Source organism: Sciurus carolinensis, chromosome 9 (genome assembly GCF_902686445.1).
Source record: "Sciurus carolinensis chromosome 9, mSciCar1.2, whole genome shotgun sequence".
Taxonomy (NCBI): Eukaryota; Metazoa; Chordata; class Mammalia; order Rodentia; family Sciuridae; genus Sciurus; species Sciurus carolinensis.
Window position 1 is genome coordinate 132,249,119 of NC_062221.1, and position 23,744 is coordinate 132,272,862.

The following is a 23,744-nucleotide window of genomic DNA, read 5'->3' on the forward strand; positions in this document are numbered from 1 at the left end:
AGCTTTTAATACCCCTGAAAAGGGGAAGGTTGGTAGAATTATTCACCGCATGGAATCAGGCCAGTCAACTTACTTCAAGAAGGGGAAAAAATCTGAATACTGGAGTTTGGGGTCCCTTTTCCTCCAGATTTTGGCAATTGAGGTTCTCCTGTAAATCTCTCTCTGCATTGAGCGACGTGTGTGTTTATGAAAACCAGGTCGAAGCACCACATTCTGCAGAACCAGCAACTTCAGCACCACCTAAACCATGATTTTCATGACAGTTCATAAATTTTGACCCCATTTGTTCGGGGGTCGAGGATCTGCCAGCATCCGCCCAGGGAAGTCATCGGTCGGTCCATCCCTCCTAGCGGAGGCATCTTTTAGAAAAAAAAGAAAAAAAAAAAAAAAAAAAAAAAAAAAAACAATGGGCGAAGTAACTGAAAGAGAGACGCAGAATGCAACAGCCAGAAACGGCGGGGACGCGAGCGGCGGGGACAGGAAAGGAGGCGGTGGCGCGGGCCGGCGCGCCGCGCGCTGCAGCACGGAACTTCTGCAAAAGCCTCCCGCCTGCGCGTTATCAGCGGCGCGCAGGCCTGCGGTTTTCTCGCTCTCGCAACCCTGCTTTAACTGCCGGTTTATTTTTCGACAAACAGGATGCCTCCATCTGAGGCTGTCAGCATCCAGGGCTCTTTGAGAGAAAAGAGGTAGTGCGGCCCCACCCCAGGGGCAGCGCCCGGCCGGTTGCAAGAAGCTTCCCAGCGAAGTGAAAAGCTGCAGGTGCAGCCGGGAGCGCATCAGGGGGCGCGGGCCCAGCCCGCGCTGCAGAAACCGACCCCACCGCCCGCCTCCGCAAGCGTCCCGAGGCAGAGCCCCCGTCTCCCGGGAACAACTCCAAGGACGGGATGGTCCGCCTTAAACTTGAACGTGCGCGCAGGTCCCTTGGGGCTCCAGGGAACGACACTGCTCAGCTCCCAGCGATGCTGATGCGCTGGTCCAGAGGCCGCCCTGGGCACTGGCAGCGCTTTGGGAGAGCCCGCGGGGTTGGAAACGTGTGAGCAGGGTCGTATTCACTCCCCAGACTCTGGTTTAACACGAGCCACCTTGCTGGGAAAGGAAATTCCTTCATGTTCCCGAAGAACACCCTCAGAGATTCAGGCAGCCTAGATCAGGTCCTGAGCCACCAGGTGGTGGGGGAGGGGTGGCAGGCGCCAAAGCAAATAAAGACAGGCTGGAAAAATGCCCAACACGTCGGGCTCCAGACCCCGACGTTTTGCATTTGGAACTCAACGCACGTCCACAGTCTTTAGAAACTGGATGGTTTTGTGTCACCGCACCGAATTGGGAGCCCATATTCGATCTCGAACCTGCTTTAGGATCTCGTGGCATGCACTTTAAAATGTGTGTCTTCCACTCACGTTGAATTAGCAGTACATGTTACGTGAGAACTAACTAAGCAGACGTGCAAGTCCCCTTCGCGTCAAGTCACAGGGAAGCCTCCCTGTCTAGAAGGTGTGGGTCCTGCCAGAGGCCCTGCTGTCAGACACAGGATCGGTTCTGCTCAGTTTTGCTCGGGCCTGAAATTGCATGAAGATTCTAGTTAGACTTCTTCAAAATCCGTCAGACTTCCTGCTACAGAATGTTTCTGGAAGCCCACTGAGAAGGCAGTGTTATTAACCATCCAGCTTCTGAAAACGGTGGACGTGCGTGACCTGTCTCCTCTCCCTCACCCTCCCTGGCCCTGGTGTAAAATGACTCCCAGCTTCCTCCTTGAACCCTTCTCAGTTCAAGGCTTCTCATATAGCAGTCGGTGACTTTCCTGGACTGTGGCTGCTTTGGAACTGGTGACATTCGGCTGAGCACCCTGTCTGTTTCCTATGGCTCCTGCTTGGGCTTTTCTCACCAACTCGGTGGTGAGTTCCTTGAAGGCTGTTTCTTGCAGTCCAATCTCTGTATTCCAGGCCATTAAAAATATGCTGTCGGGAGGCTGAGGCAGGAGGACCATGAATTCAAAGCCAGCTTTAGCAACTTATTGAGGCCCTAAGCAACTCAGCAAGACCCTGTCTCGAAAATACATACATATATATAAATATATATATATATAATAATTACAAATATATATTATATATATTTAAAAAAAGGGGCTGGGCATGTGGTTCAGTGGTTGAGTACCCCTGGTTCAATCCCTGGTACAAAAAATTAAAAATAAATGAATAAAATATGCTGTCATGGCCACACTGACTATTTGGTAGATTTGCAAATGGCTTGTGGAGGTTAGCAGACACACTCATTGTGTGTAGCATCAGAAGCTAGGAAGAAAAATGGGAGTTCCAGGAGAATCTGGGTTACATGGTTGCAAAAGACCCAGAGGACATGGAGAAAAGCAGCTTGGATCCTTGGCTCATCTGCCTGCTGTAGGAACTGGGGCGGGGGCTCCTTTGTGCTACATGGAGTTTAAATTCTACTTGAAATCTAGATCCAAGTCTATGAACCAAATGGTGGGTTTATTCTTCACCCTCATCTTCAAAGGCAGGTCTGTGCGTGGCTTCTCTCCACGGTCCCCTCTTCCTCTTCAGGCCTGGCTGGCTTCCTCCTTGCTTTTTGTCTGGCTGGTGGTCAGCTCAAATGCTCACCTCCAAGCTCAGTTAGAGGAACTTTCAGTATATTGCACACAGCTAGGCAAATTAAAAGAACAGGCATATAGTAATGAGCTTGCTTTAATCTGGTCTCAGTATCACTTGCTGTGTAGCCTAGGTTTTTATTCTTGGCCATTCTAAGTTTCAGAATTTTTGTTCCCTAAGCTTTGAGTCTCCATGTTGTCTTGGACAACATCAGCGTCACAGAATGGGCTCCTAAGGCATCTGGTGAGTCAGTGACATGTGCACAGAGCCACCCGAGGGAGCCTGGCACACCTTAGGTGCTCCTAACCCACTTTCCAGGAAACAGAACACCTAGAGTGAAAGAAAGGACAGGAGTATTTCTCCATAACTGTGTTCCTGGCGATAGGACAAGGTTCGATTTCTGCATCTTGTCACTGTTCACATTTTGGGACTGGAAATTCTTTGTTGTGGGACTGTCTGGTGCAGAGCAGTATGGTTAGTAGCACCTTTGGCCTCTGCCTACTAGTTGCTAGTATGGCCTCCCCTACTCTAGCCCCAGCCCCTGAGTTGCATCAACTCAAAATATCTCGAGATGTGAGCAGATCAATCACCCACAGTCCCATGCCACTCCTTACCCCAGTTAAACAACATTGGTATAAAATATTCTAGTTTGACATTCGTGGAGAAGGAAAATAATTAGAACAACTACTCTGGCAAGATAAATGTGATATAAATAAATGAAAAAGACATCGAACAAGTAGATCCACTGGAAAAGGAGCTAAGGGACCAGATCTTAAGAACACAAACATTGCAACAGTTAGAACTGATTAAATACTGTAAATGCATTAAAACCATAAAACCCCAAACCGTAAAACTGCTAGAGGAAAACAGAGGAAAATCTTAATATTGATCCCAGTAAAGATTTTTGGATAAGATCCCCAAAACACAAAGAATAAAAAGCATAAATAGACAAGTAGGATTACATCAAACTAAAATCTTCTGCACAGCAAAATAAGCAATCAGCGGAATGAAGAGGCAACTTACAGAATGGAAGAAAATATTCAAAAACCATATATTCAAAGTACACAAGGCGCTCAGACGACTCAATAGTAGGATAACAAGTAACCTGGCTAAAACACAAGCAAAGGACCTGGAAGAACATTTCTTAGAAGATGACCCACAAATGGCTGTAAGTATATAAAAATGCTCAGCATCACTGATCACCAGAGATATGCAAACGAACCACAATGAGAGATGATCTCACACCTGTTAGGAGAAACATTACCAAAAAGCCGAGAGAGAACAAGAGTTGGCAGTGGTGTTGGACAAAAGGGATCTCTTGCACACCCTTGGTGAACATAAGTTAGTAGATCCCTTGTGAAAAATGGTAGGGAAGTTCATCACAAAACTAAAAAACAGAACCACTCCATAACCTAGCAATCCCAAAGGAAATGGAATCACTCTGTTGAATAGATATGTGCACTCCCATGTTGATTGCAGCATAATCCACAATAGCCAAGATAAGGAATCAGCCTAGGTGTACATCAGCAGATTGTTGAATAAAGCAAATGTGCATATCAACACAAGGGAATATTATACAGTTCTGAAAAAAAGAAGGAAATCCTTTGATTTGCAACACCATAGGTGAACCTGAAAGACATTATATTAAATAAAATAAGCCAAACAATGACAAATATCCCATGCTCTCACATGTGGAATCTATGAAATGGCCAATCAAAAAATGTTTGTGTACCATAAATATATACAATTTTATTCATCAATAAAATTTTAAAATAAGGCATTTATTTGGGTGGAGGGTCCACTAAAGAACATTCCTGAATGGAACAATGGGGCTCAACACTGACAGAATCTTAGCTGGTGTATGTGGGCAAAAGTGGGAGCTTCTGGCTGACAGATGGACAGGGCTGGTATTTTTTTTTTTTTTTTTTTTGGTGCTGGGAATTGAACCCAGGGCCTTGTGCTTGTGAGGCAAGCACTCTACCAACTGAGCTCTATCCCCAGTCTGGACAGGCCTGGTAGAGGAGTAGGTTCAGAGGGGCTTTGAGGAATGACTGGCACATGTTCTGTAATTGTTTGACCATCTCGAATGGAAGAGGAACGCACAGATGCAACATCACGGGCCCAGCATCTCACTGAGGGGAACTCACCCCTAAATTGAGAGATACAGGAAAAGGGTGCTGGACAAAGTGGGTTGATGTGCAGAGGGACAGACCACACAACCACGCAGCATTCCATGGTTTTTGTCAGTGTCTTAGAGTAGCCCAGTGTGGAGTGGACAGATCTCATGTATCAGTCCTGTGATCCTGGGCTCTCTTGGCCATAGACATTCACTTTTCCCCACAGATGCTCAATTTAAAGCACAAACCAGTTCAGGAACAGAATGAAATCCCTGGACCGTGGTGTTTCTCTCATGCTTCTCCAGGTAGGCACGCCCAGCCTCCCTGAGGACACCCACAGAACTTTTAGCCTGACCGCCTTTGGACAGAAGTTGGACCGTCTCATGCTGCCTTCTCTCTGCTCTAACACCTCCACACCATGCTTCTTACCCTCAGCTGAACACAGGAGTTAAGGGTGGAACCAAGTCTGGGTGGAGGCCCAGCCAGTTGCTTCCTACTATCATCGTGGTGTGTATGTTTTGGGGGGGATTACCATAACCTCTTCTGATCATACCCTTTGGGATTTTTATACCCCAACAGTAAGCAGGTGGCTGGTGAAGCTTCATCCAACCATCCATCCATCCAAACACCTGTCCATCATTCATCCTCCATCATCCACCCATCCACTCATCCATCCATTCACCCATGCATCCATCCACCCATGCATCCATTCATCCGTCCACCCATCCACCCATTCATCCATCCATTCATTCACCCATCCACCATCTAACCATCCACCCATCCATTCACCCATTTTTTTCTACCTTCCAACATTTGTTGAGTGCTCACACCCTGCCAGATTCTGTGAATAAAGAGATAAACGAGACATCGAACTACCTCTCAGATTGCTCAGAGTCTTGGGAGGATGCATTTATAAGCAGAAGAGCCTGACTCTTGTTTTGGTAAGTGCTTCAGTAGATGTATGAACTGAATAAACTTCAGCCTGATGTAGAATGTGACCCTTTGCCAGAGCTCCCAATGGTGGCCCCAGGACACTTGCTCCTCTAGCATCACTCCGGCAGTCCGACTGTGTCAGAACATGATTGGAGTGTGTCTGCCAGGCCTGTGACAGGGACACCGGGAGGGGGGCTGTTCTGTGCTCTCCCAACACCCGTGCAGACACAGACCTCAGCCTTCAGCACCTGCATGACCGAGCGACAGCCCCATCACGTGGCTCCAAGGACTCTGCTACCAGAAACTACGGAAGAATGAGAGCCAGTCAGAGGAGCACAGAGAAGTGGCTCTCAGAGGGCATTTGAAAATGTGGTGTGGACAAATGAAACCCAGCAGGCTCTGGGGTTTCCGAACCTTTTGACTCAATCTATCATCTGTAGAGCCTTGAAATCTTTCACTGCCTGGGATTTTTAGTTACCTCTCTCCGAGATAAAAAAAACAAATCTCTGAAGAAATGTGATGATCTCCATTGGGAAAAGAGAAGGACACTGAGGTTTTCAGAGTTCGGCTCAGAAGGATTCAGTTACGACACTGCGCACTTCAAACCCAGTTTAAAGAGAGTTCAGGTCTCCACCGTCACTACATCCTCATCCTGCCCCAGGGCACCGGCAATCAAGGATGAGGTTGATCCATTTTAAATTTATCCCAAAGGGCCAGCGTTCCCTTTGCTGCTCTCTAGAAGGCCACATCTTGAGAACCTGCCCAGGTGGTGGCCAAGCGCCCTGCCACCGAGTTCCCATCTGGGAGATGCTTGGAACGGGGCGCAGCTCACAGCAAATGCTTCCTCAGGAGCGCTGCCCCCGACGGTGCTCCCTTCTCACTCCTGCGGGGTGGCTACTCTCTTCTGAATCGTCTTGCCTGCGTGCATCGACCCAGCGGCATGGAGACATCCTTCCGAGAATACCTAACTGTCCTCCCTTTGCTCTGGAAAAACTGTCACCTTCCCTCCTCTGCTCTTAGCTGTGGGGATGCGGCTGGCTGCCTTGATTCCATCCCTTGCTCATTGACCACCAGCTTGACATTGACAACTCGGGTGTACATTAGGGACGGGGTGGAGCAGGGTCAAGTCAGGTTGTGGGGTGCCAATGTGTTGAAGAGGTTCAAGAACGCCATGCCATTTCCTGTCCTAGGTCCACTAATGGACGGGAAGTAACCACAGCACGTTAGCTCCTAGGGTTTTTCTGCAGCTCTCTGGTTCTCCCAGTCCGGATTTTATCCCCTGGGGCTCATTTGGGGTGTTGGGAGAATCAGACTTGCTGGGGACGGGGGTTGCTAATGGCATCTGGTGGGCAGGCCAGGGAGGCTGCTTAATATCCTATAATGCACAGGACAGGTCCCCCCACAAGGAACAGCCTGGCTCCAAACACCCACAGCAGTGCGGTCGGACACCCTCCAGTGTCAAGGGAGGCCAGCCTCAGCCTGCCTGATGTCGATGACAGAGGCCACGACAGCCGAGCCACCCTAGGCAATCACTCCCTTTTCCGGGTGGGCAGTGGGAGCAGGAGGTCATGGCACAGAGGCCATGCAGCCGGAGTGAGGCCCAGCTCCGCCTGGGCTCTTTCTGCCACATCGTGCTTCATCCAAACGTCAGCAATTTGCTGCACAGGTGGAAGGTGTGGTCTGCACAGTGCACCAGGTGCACCGGGTGGCCGTGTACAGTCGCTGGAAAGAGCGTCGGGGTTTGCTTTTTAGATCTGGTTCTGCGTCGTGTGTAAAGCAGAAAGTGGGAACGCTGAGGGGCAGTGTGGGAACGCTGAGGGGCTGTTTCTAGTTAAAAAGTAAACTGGGGTGGAAACCTGGACAGTCCCAGGAAACTAGACGGAGTGACCGTGCCAGCTTCCTGTGCATTTCTCATTCAGGGCTCACAATGACCCTAGGAGGTCACACTGTCACCTTCTGCTCTACAGCAAGGAGAGGCAGGGCAGGAGGGGAGGGCACTGCCCAGGTGACGCAGCAGGGCGAGGCAGAGGTGGCATCTGAGCACAGACCCCACAGGCTGCACCTGTGGCCCTGGCCCTGCCCGTGTCTCAGAGAGGCCTCGTGAGAGCCGGTGAACCAGAGTTGGGAGAGTCGCCCCCTCCGAGAAGCTGCGTGGCTGGGGCTGCTTTGTAACCCTCTCTGCTTCATTTTCCGCTTTTGCTTTTATCCAGTGGGCGGTGACCCCACGCCCGTATGGTAGGTTCATGTTTCGGTGCTGGGGATGGAACCCAGGGCCTCGCGCAGGTGAGCACGCCTCCCGCCACAGAGCTCAGCCCCGGCTCTCACCAGGCTTTTGTTGCTGTTGTTCTTTGTAGAAGCGTGTGATAGTAGAGTGGCTTTGACACGTTATACACACAAGGAGTATAACATTCTAATTCGGATCCCCTTCTGCGGACTGAACATGATGTGGAGCTGCACTGGTGGTGTCTTCATCTGTAAGCATGGGAAAGTGATGTCCCATTCATTCTACTGCCTTTCCTGTGCCCAAGCTCTCCCTTCCCTTCATTTCCCTTTGTCTAGTCCAATGAACTTCTATTCTTCCCTCCCTGCCCCTTATTGTGTGTTAGCACCTGCATATCAGAGAGAACATTTGGCCTGTGGTTTTTTGGGGGTTGGCTTATTTCACTTAGCATGATAGTCTCCAGTCCCATCCATTTACCAGCAAATGCCATTCTTCGTTAGGGCTGAGTAATATTCCATTGTGTATAGGTAACACATTTTCATTATCCATTCATCTATTGAAGAGCATCTAGTCTGGTTCCATAGCTTAGCTATTGTGAATTGAGCTGCTATGAACATTGATGTGGCTGCATCACTGTGGTATGCTGATCGTAAGTCCTTTGGGTATGGGCCAAGGAGCGGGATAACTGGGTCAAATGGTGGTTCCGTTCCAAGTTTTCTGAGGAATCTCCACACTGCTTTCCAGAGTGGTTGCACCAATTTGCAGTCCCACCAGCAGTGAATGAGTGGACCCGTCCCCCACATCCTCACCAACATTTATTGTTACTTGTATTCTTGATAATTGCCATTCAATCAAGAACATGAAGAGAGAGCCTACATAGTAGGAGAAGATCTTTTCTGCCTGTACCTCAGAGCATTCATCTCTAGGATGCATAAAGAACACAAAAAACTTAACACCAAAAAACAAATAACTCAATAAGTTGGCAAAAGATCTGCCCAGGCACTTCGCAGAAGAGGAAATAGAACTGGATAACAAATACATGCGAAAATGCTCATTGTGTCCAGCAGTTAGAGAAATGCAAATCGAAACTACCCTGAGCTCCCATCTCACTCCAGTCAGAATGGCAGTTACCATAAGAAGCAGCTGGGGACACGGTGGGAGCACTTGGTGACTGCTGGCTGCTGTCACGACTTGTAAGTCACCGTGTGCCTGAATTCCCGCGTGACTCTAACACGGCAACCAGGATCGCCAGGCGGATTGCTGGGGCCACGCAGGCTGGGGCTGCCTGACCTGCTCTCCCTCTCCCTCCCCTGGGGTGTGGCCCCGGCTTCCTGGAGAGCAGAGACAGGAGCTGGTCCTGGTGACTCCCGCTGCTGCTGCAGGTCCTAGGCTGATGTGGTGGAGGTGAAACCTGCCACTCGAGACGGCCGGACCCCTGGGCCTCAGAGGGTGCTGCTGCAGGCTGTCCGTGGGACCTGGGGGGCCGAGAGTCAAGAAAGGACCTAACTCTTGACCCAAGGGGACGGTGGAGGCCACTCCCCTGAGAGGGAGAGAAGAGGGAAGGAGAGAGGCCGGCCGGCCCTGTCCTGGGGTGCACGCGGCACTAGTAAGCAGGAGGAAGCACGCAGGGTGGTTCCTGAGTCGCAAGGTTGAACCGCATACAGTCTCCGGCTTACTTCGTGGAGTGTGAATTCCCTGCCAATCCTACTCTCTGTATAAGGAAAGCAGCTGCTCTGACCTTTCCAAAGGAGCTTCATTGTTTTACTTTATTATTATTTTTTATTGCAGAGAATAATTAGCTTGAGCACGTTTTAATTTGTTCCCATTTAGCTGTTTGCATAGCAACCATTAGAGCCCGGCAGCTCGCCTGCCTCTGCCCGGACTCTCGCTGGCGGCCCAGGAGCTGGCTGCAGGGAAGAGAGGGAGCATTAACTATCGCATTCCCTACGCACCCCCAGAGTACCCCGTGGAAAGGGGAAGGAGCTTTCAGCGACTCCGTGGTAATTGACTGTAGAGCAATTGGATGAGAGATGCCTTTTACACAAATACAGGTTGAAAGGGGAGAAATGGAGGCCTCGAACCCACTGCGTGAAGAAAGCATTTGCAGCGGTGTAGAAGGCTGGTGGCGTGGGCTTTTGAAATGAGGAAAGAGAGACTGAGCTTACAGGCCACCAGTGAGGGATTAGCACTGGCGTGGGAGGGCCCTGTCCTCGGAGGGACTGCGCCTCTTCTTCATGTCTCACCTAACTCATCTGCTGCTTCTGGGTAGAACTGTCGACCACAGCAATGACTGGAGGCAGTGTTTGGCTCAAGCCTCCCAGCAAACCCTGGCCAAGGTCAAGGTCAGAGTGAGGGTCATCAAGGTGCTGGCTCCCAGGGCCTCTCTGCCTCCTGAGGGCAGCCCCTGGTCACTGGGTAGACGGTTCTGGGTGTTCTGTACTGGGCCTGGACCAGGATGGGTTAGGAGATGCACCGGGGACACACAGCATTTAGTCTCTCTTAAGGTGGCACAAGTGCAGGGTGGACCTTGACCCGAGGAGCCTTTCCTGGGCACAGCCTGGCACGTGTTACCCTGGTCTCACTTCTGATGGACACGGAGGCTGACAGTAAAACAACGAGGGTGTGTCCGCCAGCGTCTTGAGTCAGGCGGGAGGCGGCTGTGTGGTGATGGGGTGGTGATGGGGAGGGGCCGTGGGGCTGAGCCGAGCAGGCGGGGGAGGCCTGGACACCGAGGGGGGAGCCGAAGTCACTGGATGCGTCCAGAGTTACAGTGAGAGGTGCCCTGGCCTGCAGCCACCCAGAGGGGCCTCGGTCAGCCCTTACTCTGCATGGTCCAGCCCGACATGGGTCAAACAGATACTCTCAACTCACCTGCCCTCTACGGCTCTGCTGCACAAGGGCCTCCGTTTGCACCTGGCCCCTTCATTTCCCAGCAGCTGCCCTGGGCCAGGTTCTCTCTCTTCGTAAGCCCCACTGCCCTCAATCACGTGGGATCAAACACAAGAAGCCTGCTTACAGGGGCGTGTAAGGGTTTAGTCTGGTAAGGCAAAGAAAGGCTTGGCAGAGGCAGGTCCCAGGTACGTACTATGTGCTCAGTAAACGCCAGCCACTATTATGACCGGTTGTGATAAGTGTGGGCCCATCTTCTGCCCAGGAGCCCTGAGGTCATGCTGCCCTGACCTGTGGTAGGGGAAGCAGACCCACTCTTCTTCTTCCTAAGTGCCTCATTTGAAGCGCACCCAAATGCCCTTTGGTGGTATTTTCGTGTGTTGCCTTTTTGACCTTCTCTGTGTGTCCAAAGCTTCATATGTGTTACCTCAAATCCTCAAATTGGAGGTCATTATCCTTTCTTTGCTAGCAGGAAAGCTGGGGCTCTGGGAGGTTGAGTCAATGGTTCAAGTTCACACAGGTAGTAAAGCTGGCGACAGGGTAGAAGCCACAGGATTCCAAAGCCCCCCACCCCACCTCTCTGCTGCTCAGGCCTGTCCCCCTCGCAAACTCCCCCAGAGACAACTTGTGGAACTAAACCCCATTTCTTGAACTTGACAAAATCACACTAGGAACCTCTATGAATATACAGCAGTGAATTCTACCTTCATGTGTAGCTATAAAGTACTAAATAAAAACTAAATAAGTAGAAAGATCCTTCTAGCAGAGGAAGGGGAACAGGAAGAGGGAGGGGTGTGGGGAAAGAGGAGGCACTGGGGACTGACGTGGAGCAAATTAAATTCCATGCGTCCACGATTATGTCAGCATGAACCCTACTATTATGAATAACTATAATGCACTAATAAAAGCATTTTAAAAAAGGACCAGTGACAACAGAGATCAGTAAAGAAGCAGAGAAACTGGATCCCTCATATACTGGGGGTGTGAACATCAGATGGGAGAGTCACTGGAAAGCAGCTCAGTAGTTTCTTAAAAAACCAAACAGGCAACTACTGCATGACCCTGCAATCGCACCACTTGGCACTGATCCCAGAAAAGGGAGAATTTATGTTCATACAAAAATTTATACGTGAATAATTTTAGCAGCTTTATTTATTAATAGCCCCAAACTGGAAACAGCCTGGTTGTTCTTCCACAGGTGATTTGGTTAAACACACTAGGGTACATTCATACCATAGAGAAAAAAAGAAAGTAAAAGATATTTTTGTTGATAATATCACGCATTTCCAAAACCTTAGTTTTCTCTGAAACTGGTGCATCTGACAATTAAACATATATGTTATTGTAAAAAAAAATACAAGAAAAAGAAATTAAAAAAAGAAAACATAACTCCTTCCAGATCTTTCTATTAAAAAAAATAAAAATACAAGAAAAAGAAATTAAAAAAAAAAAAGAAAGCATAACTCCTTCTAGATCTTTCCGGATTGTTGCCTCTGGGGGAAGAGAGAGGCTGAGTCCAGAGGAACAGAGACACAGTATTTGTAGGCCTGTGGGGACTTTCTGATTCAAATTGGGTGACCACGGAGGGCTGAGAAGTATCACGAGTTATGTTTGAAGTTTGCAAATCTCTTTTTAATTTTCATTTGGGGATGTGCTTTATAAGGCGGATGCTATAATTATATCAGTGCAGGAGGGCAGGCATGTAATTTGTCAGTAAATAACTGCGTGGATTGTGGGGCACGCTCAGCAGCTTTCCTCATCTGAGGCACCGTCAGGAGGCCAAGGCCCCTGGGCAGCACCTGCTGCCTGGGGAGGGCTCTGCCTGAGGCAGTGCAGCCTGGGGAGAAGTTCCAGGGGCTTCCCCAAAGCACGAGGGTTTTGAATGATGCCCCCCACCCCTGTGTGTGTGCGTGTGTGTGAGAGAGAGAGAGAGAAAGGGCACACGAGAGAGCTTTGTTTTTTTCAGAGAGAGGCCGCTTCTGAGTATATGATCCTCTACTGAGCAGAGCTGTGAGGACATTTATTCCTGACGGGGACGGGAGTCTGAAGTCACATTTTGTAGAGCAGTGACTTCCTCTCACTTCCCAGTGGCCCTTGCTGTCCAGCGGGAGCCTGGCAGCTGGGTGGAAAGCATCCCTTCTGCACCGACGTGCACATTTGCATTCTGCTGGCTTAGATTTCGCCATGGACGCTTGTCCACACCAACCTGGTTCACTGTGACTTGGCCCATGGTGGGTGGGCTGTGGTGGGAAGGGGGTGCTGGGTTTGTGGGAGAGAACATGCAAAGGGCTCAGAGAAGTGGAGGGGCTTCTGGAACAACTGCCTTCCTAATGCAACCTGAGGAAGATCCTAGGGGCTTAAGGACCCTCACATGTCCCCCAAGTTATTGCTTCATCTGCAAGGGGACTGAGATCTATCCAAGGCCGAGGAAATCAAGAGGATTTTGGAGTCTGCTAATTATTTGGACTCTCAAATGGATTCAGTCCCATCAGGTCCAGTATCTGCAAAGTTCTGTAGGTGGAAGCCAAGGAGACCTGGTTTTTGGTTCTGACTCAGGTATTGTCCAACGGTGGGACCATGGACAAGTCCAAGGTCTCCTGAGGCCCTAAGGAGAGAGTGTTTTAATCTTTCTTTCTAAAAGTTTTGAAAAAACAGTTATATATAATAGCTGTATGTATAGTTATATATTATTTCAGATCCTCACGGAAACTATACAAAACTACTGTACACAACTACATACACAAAACATATGCACACACATAAAACTGACGAACCACCATCAGGTGAGGATAATGTCTCTCATAGTTCAGATCTCTCATAGTTCATTGTGTTTTAAACAGATTCATCTACCTCTGTGACACAATTATGCCATTGTGTCTTAGTTTTGAATATTACCCAGGAAAAGCATATGGAAGGCAGAGTCTTTTTTTTTTTTTTTTTCTTTTCAAATGCAGTAATGATGTGGGGTGATTGACAGTCGAACAGAATTTCCATTGTTGGCAGGTCTACATTTTTATACGGTCCCACACCCTTGGCCGTCCTAATATTTGTTAAAGGTTGCTAACATTTCTTTCCTCTGGGACTTGAGGGCAATCGCTCTTTTGATCTTTATACACACTGGATCCAACAACAATAAAAAAGCAGCTTGAGTTTCTGTTCCTACCTGCGATGTCTACACGATCTCGTTTTCACCTATTCCTGCCACAGTAGGAAGAGGGCTGAGCTGTGAGCCAAATCCTGAAGGGCGTAACCACCTCGCCCCCTCTTCATGGTTTCATACATGCATGTGGCCTCAGATTTTATAAATTCCATACTTTCAAAGTGGGTTCGTGTCAAGCTCAACTGCGACTATTAGTGAACCACACAGATGCGGCCTGCAGATGGTGTGGGAGGGGGGCTCGGTGTGTGGAGTTCAAAGTGCAACAGAAGCTGTGTAAGAAAGGACAGCAGACTGAGGTTGGTGTCGAAAGTGCTCCCCGGGAAAAGGACCAAGGCATTTCAGCTAGCCTGCATTCTTCTCTGCACCTTCTGAGGCTATAGGAATAAAAAACATTGAAGGCTCCGTGTATTATGAAATTTGCATAAGAAAGGGAAGCGTCCCTTCACTGAGCGAGGAGAGAGCTTCTTTCACGTCATCTTTCGCCTCCCCTAGTACAACTTACCCCTGATGGAATGTGACCAGCGTGACATGCAATGTGTTCAGGGTCCTTTCGTTTGCTCTTTTTAAGACACCCCTATCTGGCAAGTTGACTACTGCAATATTTTCTAGATCTTTCTTCAGGATCTACTCTTAACCATGTGCCTGGTCTGCAAAATCTTACACATTCTCAGCAGAAAGTCAGTGCCATCAAGACTTCCAACGAGGGAAGACAGAGGCTGCTTTGTGGCTTTGCTCCCAGGTTATATTTGAGGTACTGCTCACATTTGATCAATGCATTCTCCATCTAAGACCAGAAAAGATTCTTTTGAGGAATCGGCGTCCACAAGGAACACCCAAAGACCAGGAGCACACGCTGGAAGGCTGACAAACCAGGGAAAGCAGCAACTCTGCAGAATGTGAGAAGTGACTCTTTCTCTCTCCTGGTGGACATGGCTTCCAGACCTGGCACGTGGAGCCTGGACTTAGAATCAATTTAACACGGGCTTCATGTTCACACAAAGAGGCATCAGTCTTGAAATCAGTAGAGTGCTGAGCAATACCAACTAGGAGACTGAGATTTCTATTTCTGGTGACCCCAAAATGCTTCCATTGGAGTCCCTATAATGTCTGTTTAAATAAAGTCCATCCAAAAATAGACAGCAAAGAGCATGAAATGGGAGGGTAGCATTGTGTACAAGATCCACAATCCTCTGAGTGAACCTTGATCTTGCAAAATGGAAGATCTGTGTTATTTCCTATTGCAAGTAAAAACCTGAATAAGGACTTTCTTTCCTTTTCTCAATTTTTTTTAAACGAAGCATTGACTCAGGGACGGAGATTTGCATCCACATTCAGGAAGTAGACAGGGCCAGTAATTACAAAGCAAAAATAATGTGTCTTTGCAGCAATACGGGGTGGAGACAGCATTACATCTCCTAGACAGAGGGCTGCTATCTGCCTTTCATATCTCTATGAAAGATAAGAACACCTTTAGGTAAACTCAATGGGGATCATTTGAAAGAAAGTTTCACTTAAGAAATTCGATAGAGGCTTGGCAATGCAGCTCAGTGGTAGAGCACTTGCCTAGCACGTGTGAGGCTCTGGCTTCAATGCCCATTGTGTGCGTGCATGTGCGCGTGCACACACACATACACACACACACACACACACACACAATCTGCAGAGATATGAGGGTTTGGGGTAATGGAGTTTTGAGAATTCAAAAAAATGAGGAAGAGAAGAAGAGAGAGAATAATTTCCTTCTATTTGAGCCAGGCGCGGTGGCTCTGACGTGTACCATCCCAGTAGTGATGGGGCTGCGTTCATTTTGCTCACAACCGTGGTTAGTGAGTGTGATTCTGGGCTTTGGCATTGAAAATTCTTATGACCTTGTCTCCCATGAAGCCTGCTCTCTGCCCCACCCCACCCCACTTCCTATTATTTTGCTTGCAATTAGGCAAGAATAAATATCCACCCCCAGCATCCATCTACCATTCCAAGGACTGAGGAAGAACTGAGTGTGCATGTGCAGACCCTGGGTGTCCCGGGTGGGGGTGGAGGATGGATTCTAGGAACCTCCTTGGAGACCAAAGTCCATTACATAAAACGCAGAGTGTTTGCTATAACCTGTGCGTATCCTCCCAGACACTTGAACTCACCTTGGGTCACTTGTAATACCTAATACCATGTATGTGTCACAGACATGCTTGTTATACTGTATTGTTTAGGGATCAACGAAAAGGGAGAGCGTGGACATGTTCGGTGCAGACACAATTTTCTTCCCTGAATATTTTCCATCTGCTGTTTGTGGAACCCGTGGCTGAGGAAGCCCTGGATACACAGGGTTGGTTGTGTTTCAAGCGCACTCCTGACATAGAAAACAAACTCGACAAGATGTGACTTTGGTGCCAGGGTCTTTGGTGCCAGGTATAGCTGATGCAAAACAGCCTCACTTAATTCCAATCCCCCCTCCTACCTCTCAGCTGTTCTTTATTCTGCAGGCTAGAAAGTGACCACTCTATCATTCTAGGTCATTTCCAGCCAGAGACTTGTGACACAGTTCGAGCCTACATCATATGGAAGCTTCCTTTCCTGAATGAAAAGATCAGGCCCCAAAGGAGAAGTACTGAAGGTCTCCCAGCTCCTTCCTGGACAGATCTGGTAAGGGGCCATCTTTCCCTGGCTCAGCATGGAGGGGTCAAAATGCAGGGGCACCCTGCATTCCTCTGTATCAGCTCTGGGTTGCTGGCCACTGACCACCTCTCCACACACAGACCAGCACCATCTGCCAAGAGCCACTGTGGCCAGCTTCTCCTTCACGTGTAGGTGAACACGATTTTTACAGATAAGTCCAAGCAAGAGCTTCACTCTCTTTTTGTCACTGTAATAAAATGCATCATTTCGGTAGGCTTCAAATATAGGACTCATTGGTTTTTCCATCTTAACTCCTCTGGTATCATTCAATGTAATCAGGAGAATAGAGATGAAGGAGAAAGGTACGGGGAGAGAGAGAAAGATCCAGAAAGCCAAGAGAGGATGGGAGTGTGTCAAAATAAGTTTTGAACCCTGTTTTGTGTTCATGAGGCCCCCTGCCCCCCACCCCCTGTGCCTTCTTACAGCACTACTGGATCATGTCCATGGTCTGCAAAGATCTCAGAGGAAATGTTCCCTTTCTACCACTCAAGGACGCCATGATTTTATTTTCTGCAGGAGGTTGGGGGAAAGGTCCAGAAAAAGAGAGAGAGAAAAAGAAAAAATGAGAAAGGAATTGGTGGCACACAAGAAGGAGGGACAGAGGAAGACAAGTAATAAGGAAAAGTGTTTTTGGATTTTAGTGTCTATTCGGGCACCAGAGCTGCTTCTGCAGATTTCTCTAAAGAATAAAATTTGGAAAAAAAAAATAGTGAATGTTGGAAACAGACTTCCATGTGCAAAAAGGCAGGATAACTTTTCCTACCAAAAAAAAAAAAAAGAAGAAGAAAAAATATTTAAAATACTTTAAAAAATTGCTTCGTGGTGTTAAACTAAAAAGATTTGATGTGTTTTAGGATTAAGGCGGTCAAAGATTTTGAACAGGAACTTGGTAATTCAGAGGCAAGTTGGTTGAGAACACTATTAGCCCCTTTTGCAGAACTTGAACGAGACAAAGACATTTATTGACTCATCTAGGTCACTGGGAAGTTACCTGAGAAACTGAAAATGAGCATGAGTTTCCTGTGTGGGCCTCTCCGCCTGCCCCCAACCAGACTCGAAGCCAAAGCTGCTTTGTCTCTGAGCCTTGACAAAGAGCTGAAGACAAATGTCGCCCATAAGGGAGGAAATGGCCAGTTTCAGAGCCCTGAAGAACCTGTACATGGTTCAACAGGCAAATGGCTCTTTCCTTCAGCAGAGCCTTCCAGAAAACAAAGCTACCCAGAACTCTTAGTGAGGGGAATCACCTCTACTGTCCCTGTGTGTTCAGACCCAAGACCATGTTGTGACGTGTCCCAATTAGCCCCCATCTTTAACAGCTCAGCTTGTGAAGTGAAATTCCACAAAGGGCTCTTGCTATTTTTCTGGCTTCTTTATGACCACTGACAAAGAGAGGAAGGGGTGACCTGAAGGGTCATCAGACCATCCACTGGGCTGGAGAGCTCACAGACTCCCATGCCCCATGTGGGGTCCTGCAGTTCTGCCTTGGCCAAGGCTGGCCCCTGCCTAGACCACCCTTCTTTCTGCTCTTTATTCTCACCCTCCCCATCTTCTCTGCTACGTCCTGCAGGGATCCTTTTTGCTCAGAGCAGACAGAAGTTGACCAAGTAACTGCCATTTTAAAGAGCTGAGTATCTTCGATAAGTAGCCATGGTTATTGCTTAAATGCCTGCCCAGTGTGACCGGGCCTATCACTTTCCACAGGTTATCCAGTGCAGTCCTCAGAGCTGCTATATTGATAGGTACTGCAGCTGTCCTGGTTTTGCAGACAGATGAGGAAACTGAGGCTCAACAGAAAAGTTTTATCTGCTATTTGACTAAAACCAGAAGATACAAGAAAGAATAGGTCCTCATGGTGTCCCTGAGCATGCTCCACTTTCAGACTTCCTGCCTGTGCCTCTTGTAATAGTGGCCACTCTTAAACATCCAACCAAGCCCCAGATTTTCTATGAAGGCCTGTGTGTGTGCAGGGGCTATAAACCCTCCTCTGTCCCAGCACCAGGCCAGCCTTGCTGTCCCTGTAAGGGGCTACATGAACTTCTAAGCATACCTTCCATATCTATTTCCATAGGACAGAAGTAGCTCTCTACTGCTGGTCTCTTCCAACAGCTCTAAAAAGCTTCTTGCCCTCAGATCCTGGATTCGCTGCTGTTCCTGAAGATGTTTCTGTCACCGATTGCTTTTTGTCCTGAGCCCAGTGTGTGAGCCCCCTGCAACCCCATGGGTGCTTTTGGGGAATGGTCTGAAGTTCAGTGATGATCCTGGTGGAGGAAGCAAAGCCGAGGTGGCGGCTTCTTTGGGGGACTGCTTTTTGCCCTTTTAAAACGTAAGCATTTTCCTTAGCGGCACCCTGCCCCAAAGGAAAAAGAAAACAGGCTGGGGATGTGGCTCAGTGGTTAGGCGCTCCTGGGTTCAATCCCTGGTGCCAAAGCATCTCAAAATTGCCATTTTGTTCTTCTCAAAAGTTCCTCAGCATGCAAATAAATTAAATAGCAAATGGTACAAATATGATATTTAGATAGTTTTTCTTTCCTTATTATTATTATTATTATTTTACATTTGAAAAAATAGTTTCAAAATGCATGGGCAGTTTCAGATCTGAAACCCTATCTCAAGAGGTCCCATTCTTCAATGGCCTGGACAGGACCCAGGATCCTGTACCACAGAGCCCTTACAGGTCAGGAGCGCGAGACTGGCTGAGACACACCATTCAGGAGGACATTGTGTCCCCACCCCACCACCCAGCATTCACAGGTTGAAGTCCCAATTCCCAGTCCCTCAGAATGGGACTCTTCTGATGTAGGGTCTATTAAAGAGGACCTTTAGGGGGACTGAGGTACTGGTGTGGGCCTGAATCCAACGTGCTTGGTGTCCTTTTGGAAAGAGATCAGGACACAGACATACCTACAGCCAAGGGGAGAGGCCCTGGGAGAAACCAAGCCTGCTGACACCTTTGTCTCAGATTTCTGATCTCCAGAACTGTGAGGAACAAATTTCTGTCTTTCAAGCCACCGAGTCTGTGGTATTTTGTTCTGGCAGCCTGAGCTGACTAACATAGCTTTCACCTGGTGGCCGATGGCACGAACAGTTTAATCCATGGCTCTCTGTAATCTTAAGTTTTCAGTTGGGCTAGAAGAAGTGTTTGGATAGAGATATATTTTTTTAAAACAGCGGCAGACTGGTGCTCATGTCGCAGCATGCTGCACACGCTGGGTCTTGTATTCTCAGTCCCCTTTGAAAGGCCCCAGTAGACTGGAGTCACCCAGAAGCAAGTGACAAGCAGTGTTGCTGAGATTTCTACCTGTGGTTCTAGGAACTGAGAGGCACCTCAGCATTCAGACTTTGCACAGACCACTAAGCCACTTCTAAGAACCAGGGTACCTGAGGCATTTTGCAAAAATATGTACGTGCCGGGGCTTTTCCTCTCCCCACCTACCGCAGCCCTTGTAGCCCACACATTACCCCTTCCGAGGGGATCAGAGTGGGGTTCTGCAAGAATTTTATGCTGCAAACCACACGTGACCATTCCAGGGAATCTGAACAGCATCTTATCTCCCTGCCTAAGCAAACCCAGTGGGAACCTGGTGTGGTATGATAGAAAAGAGCCGCACGCTCTGTGGTAGACCACACTCATTTCGAGTGCCAGCGTCTCAGATGCTGGCCTGACTCTCACGAGGAAGGGAACAATGGTTTGCTGCGTTCCACGTCTCTCTTTCCCCCCATTTCCACACGGGTATCTGGCTAAAAATGAGTTACGAGTTTCCTTCTGTGAGAATTGCACCGACTGATAAAGTACCATCCCAGGAAGAAAACAAGATGCTGGGTCTGGCTCTCAGGGGCAGCTGGGAGGGAGCACAGGCTATAAATTACAGGCAGGAGAGTGACCGCATGGGGCACTGCCAGTGGCCAGGCTGTGGGAACAGAGAGAACTGTGGGGGAGAACAATTCACTGGCGGGGAGAGTGTTGCTTCTAGTTTCAGCAGCTAAGGCCGTGTCTAAATGCTGCAAGAAAAAAAGTGATGTTTGTCACCTCTCCATCTGGGTGAGCTGGGTGGACAGCAAATCTGGACAATGAACACCCTCATATTGATGATGGATCATTGAGATGGAATTAACCAGGAAGCAGTCACAATTAAACTCGATCCTCTGAAATTAAATCTCCATATTATATTATCAGGGTCCAGATTCCAACCCCAGGTCCTTTTAGCCAGGGGGAAGGAATAAGACCTTCCTAAATGAGCCCTTGTGAGTCAAAGCCCTGTCCTCGTGGGCCCCTTAAAATTGGCTGGTCCTTGTTCCTCAACTGGGGTAGTTCGGATGACTCTCACAGCCGCCCTGGGAGCCCTGCTGGGACTCCGCTCCTTCTATTTCCTGGTGTCTGCAAAGGTCACCATGTCCCCTAATTATCTTTGCTGTTGGGACAGTAAGAACAGCTCCAAGAGCCAGCACTATAGGCTGACATCCAAACTTATCGCCCAGGGGAATGTTCAAAAATTTCCTGAATCTGCTTTCCTGAGTCCATAAAATAGGAAACAATAAATGTCGGAGGGGGTACTGGAAGCCAGTAGAGGCAGGAAGATCTCTTTTCTGTTATTCTACAAATATTGCTTCCTTTGCCTCTTAGCAGCCCAGAGGAAATGCAGCGCGGGGGCAGATGGCAGCTTTTCACCGGCCGGTGCCTCTGCCATACTGCTGCACGACTCTGCAAGACCTGTGACTCACTCACGTCCGCATGATTCAACTTCACTAAATTTCCTCAGCTGCCAGGAAAGGAGCACTGAGCACCCTTTAATTTGAAGCTCAGAATCAGTTAATGACTTGCTTTCTTCCCTTCTCCCTCTATCCTCCCCATCACCCCACCGCGAGAGCGCGCGCACACACACAGGCACCCATGTGTGCGCATGCGCACACGCACATCTTTGCCAAGTTTTTAAATTTCAGGGACCCGGAAGCACAGAAGCTCTGTGGCATTCACAATGGCATTTGTGGTGACACAGTGGCTGGCAAACCCTCTGCATTCCCCTGCACACTTGACTGTATGAATAAATAATGAGTCACAGATACTGTTTGGGTGTGCTTGAGAATTTGTAGCCAGAAAATTAATTATTCCTCTATCCCATCCCACTCCACCCGGGCTCTGCCAAACCAGCAAGCCACACTCAACATTGGTCAAAGCGTGTGCCTGACACACTGAGAAGCCTCCGTGACATTTTTATGTCATTATTTTTGTTTGTCTAAGAGCAGCCTTCTTTTACCACTAAAGATACACAAAACACGCACATGCACACACACACGCACACAGCCACTCATGGCTCAACCCCAGCTTTGCATATTTTAAGACAGCGGTGCAAAAATGCAGACAGGTTTTGCACACTAGCTGAGCCTCTTTGTAAGCGTGCAGTCTAACAATTTTAGCTGCGAGAATGCTTGACTTAGAGACGTCCACATTACTCTTTTTGACAGAGACCTCACATGCGAAATTCACTTGCTTGCTTCCTCTCTTGAAAGACACCGGTTGCCTCTTTGCAGTTGAGGCCACAAGGCAAAACACAGTCCAAGTCCATCCTGACAGTTTCACCTAAGCAAGTCTGCCCGGTTCCTGGGCTCTGCTTTTGGGGACAGCACATCGCCACTGTGGCCCTGGTTGAAGGTGTACCCGTCAGCCTCCTCCTGCCCACACTGGCTCCAGCCCTCCGGATCGGCTCAGTACACGTGCCAGCTGAGCCCCGGGGCAGGCTGCAGCCCGGGCCACACAGCACGCTGAGTTAAGCATAACTCAGACGGACTCATTCCACACCACAGGGAACCGTCACCTAAAAGCCAAGCTTCCTAATCTCTAGGACTTTTAAGCAAGGACATCACAACTTCCTTGCACTTGACAGCTCTCACACACCAACTGAGCACTTCAGCAGCTTAACTAAGCATTTATTAAAACATTTCTGAAGAGCTGCCATCCGATGAATAAGTAATCCAATAGCCTCGTAATCACACGCCTCTGTTTGAATTCTTCCCACCACAGTGACAGGGAGCCGACCGGCACCGAGGTGGACTGCACCCAGGTCCAACAGGCTGCCATTTCCTTACATGCAGAGCGAGCAAAGTAGATATTAAAAGACCAGCGCGTACTCACCTCTCATGAAGCACTGTGGGTACGAAGGAAATGACTCAAATATGCTGTCTGAAGCCATCGCTTCCTTCTGAAAATGTACCCTCTTCTGAAGGCGGGGGATTCAATGATTTACCTTAAGAGCGAAAACCAAGAAAGGTCACTGTTTCAACCTCACCTCTCCCCCTGGCTCCCTGCATCTCCTTTTCCTCCCCCTCCGCACCACTGGGACTCCCCGAGCCCTATGAAAAAAATGTACCTTCGCGAAAACAAATATTCAAATTGTTAAAGATTAAGAAGGGGGAAAAAAAAGCGCTGTCTTGGGTGTGGGTTGAGGATGCTTACCACTCTGTGGAACCTTGTGGTTTGCATTCAGTGTGATTCGTCCTGCCTGCTGACCACTATGCCGGGCTCAGACTTCTGACTCTGCCAGGCTACCCAACTTGTGGTTCTGTGGTTGTTTATGAGGCCCAAAGAAGTTTTCACACAACCCAAATTACAAATTTAACTGTTCCCCTTTCCACAGTCCATGTTAATTGGCTCCTGCCAATCATGTGACTCCAGTGATGTCAATTTTTTTTTTTTTTTTTTTTAACTTTCTGAGCAATGTCCTTCCTTCTCTCCACCTGCCCTCCCCCAGGCTGGGTAAGAAAATAATCGAGAGGAGTTTGCAAGAGAGGGAATGTAAAAAAGTGACTCAGTCTCTTATTATATCTCCCTGCTCTTTGCTGATTTAGTATAGTTCGGCTCCTGTTGTTCTTATTTGTGGTTTTTGGAACAACTGATTATTTTGATAAAGATTTCATTGCTGCTTATTCAATAGTAATTCAATGCTGGCATCAAGCTGCTGCTTAGGCAGGATGTGGCTGCCATCATTTGAAATGCTGGGCATTAGCTGCGGCAGAGTTCAGTCCTTGGTAAAGACTATAATGGCATAAGTGAAACTATAAAAGGGAAAAATAAATAAAAGGAAAGGTTTTGGTGAGAGTCTGACCCCCTAAAAGGGACGAGCAACTTACTGCTATTTTAAAGCCTGAAAAAAGGAAAG

General features: G+C 48.4%; 1 protein-coding gene across 3 annotated transcripts in view; it reads right to left on the reverse strand.

Annotated features, from left to right (window-relative positions):
- Window positions 1-23,175, reverse strand: part of Runx1 (RUNX family transcription factor 1) — a 230,826-nt gene extending 207,651 nt beyond the window's left edge. For all 3 annotated transcript variants that reach the window (XM_047563274.1, XM_047563272.1, XM_047563271.1), the window contains exons 1-2: window positions 23,042-23,175; window positions 22,721-22,832 (exon numbers count right to left, since the gene is read on the reverse strand). In XM_047563274.1, the coding sequence (XP_047419230.1) occupies window positions 22,721-22,778 (58 nt within the window). In that variant the 5' untranslated portion in view covers window positions 22,779-22,832; window positions 23,042-23,175. The remainder of the gene's footprint in view (window positions 1-22,720; window positions 22,833-23,041) is intronic.
- Window positions 23,176-23,744: the final 569 nt, after the last annotated feature.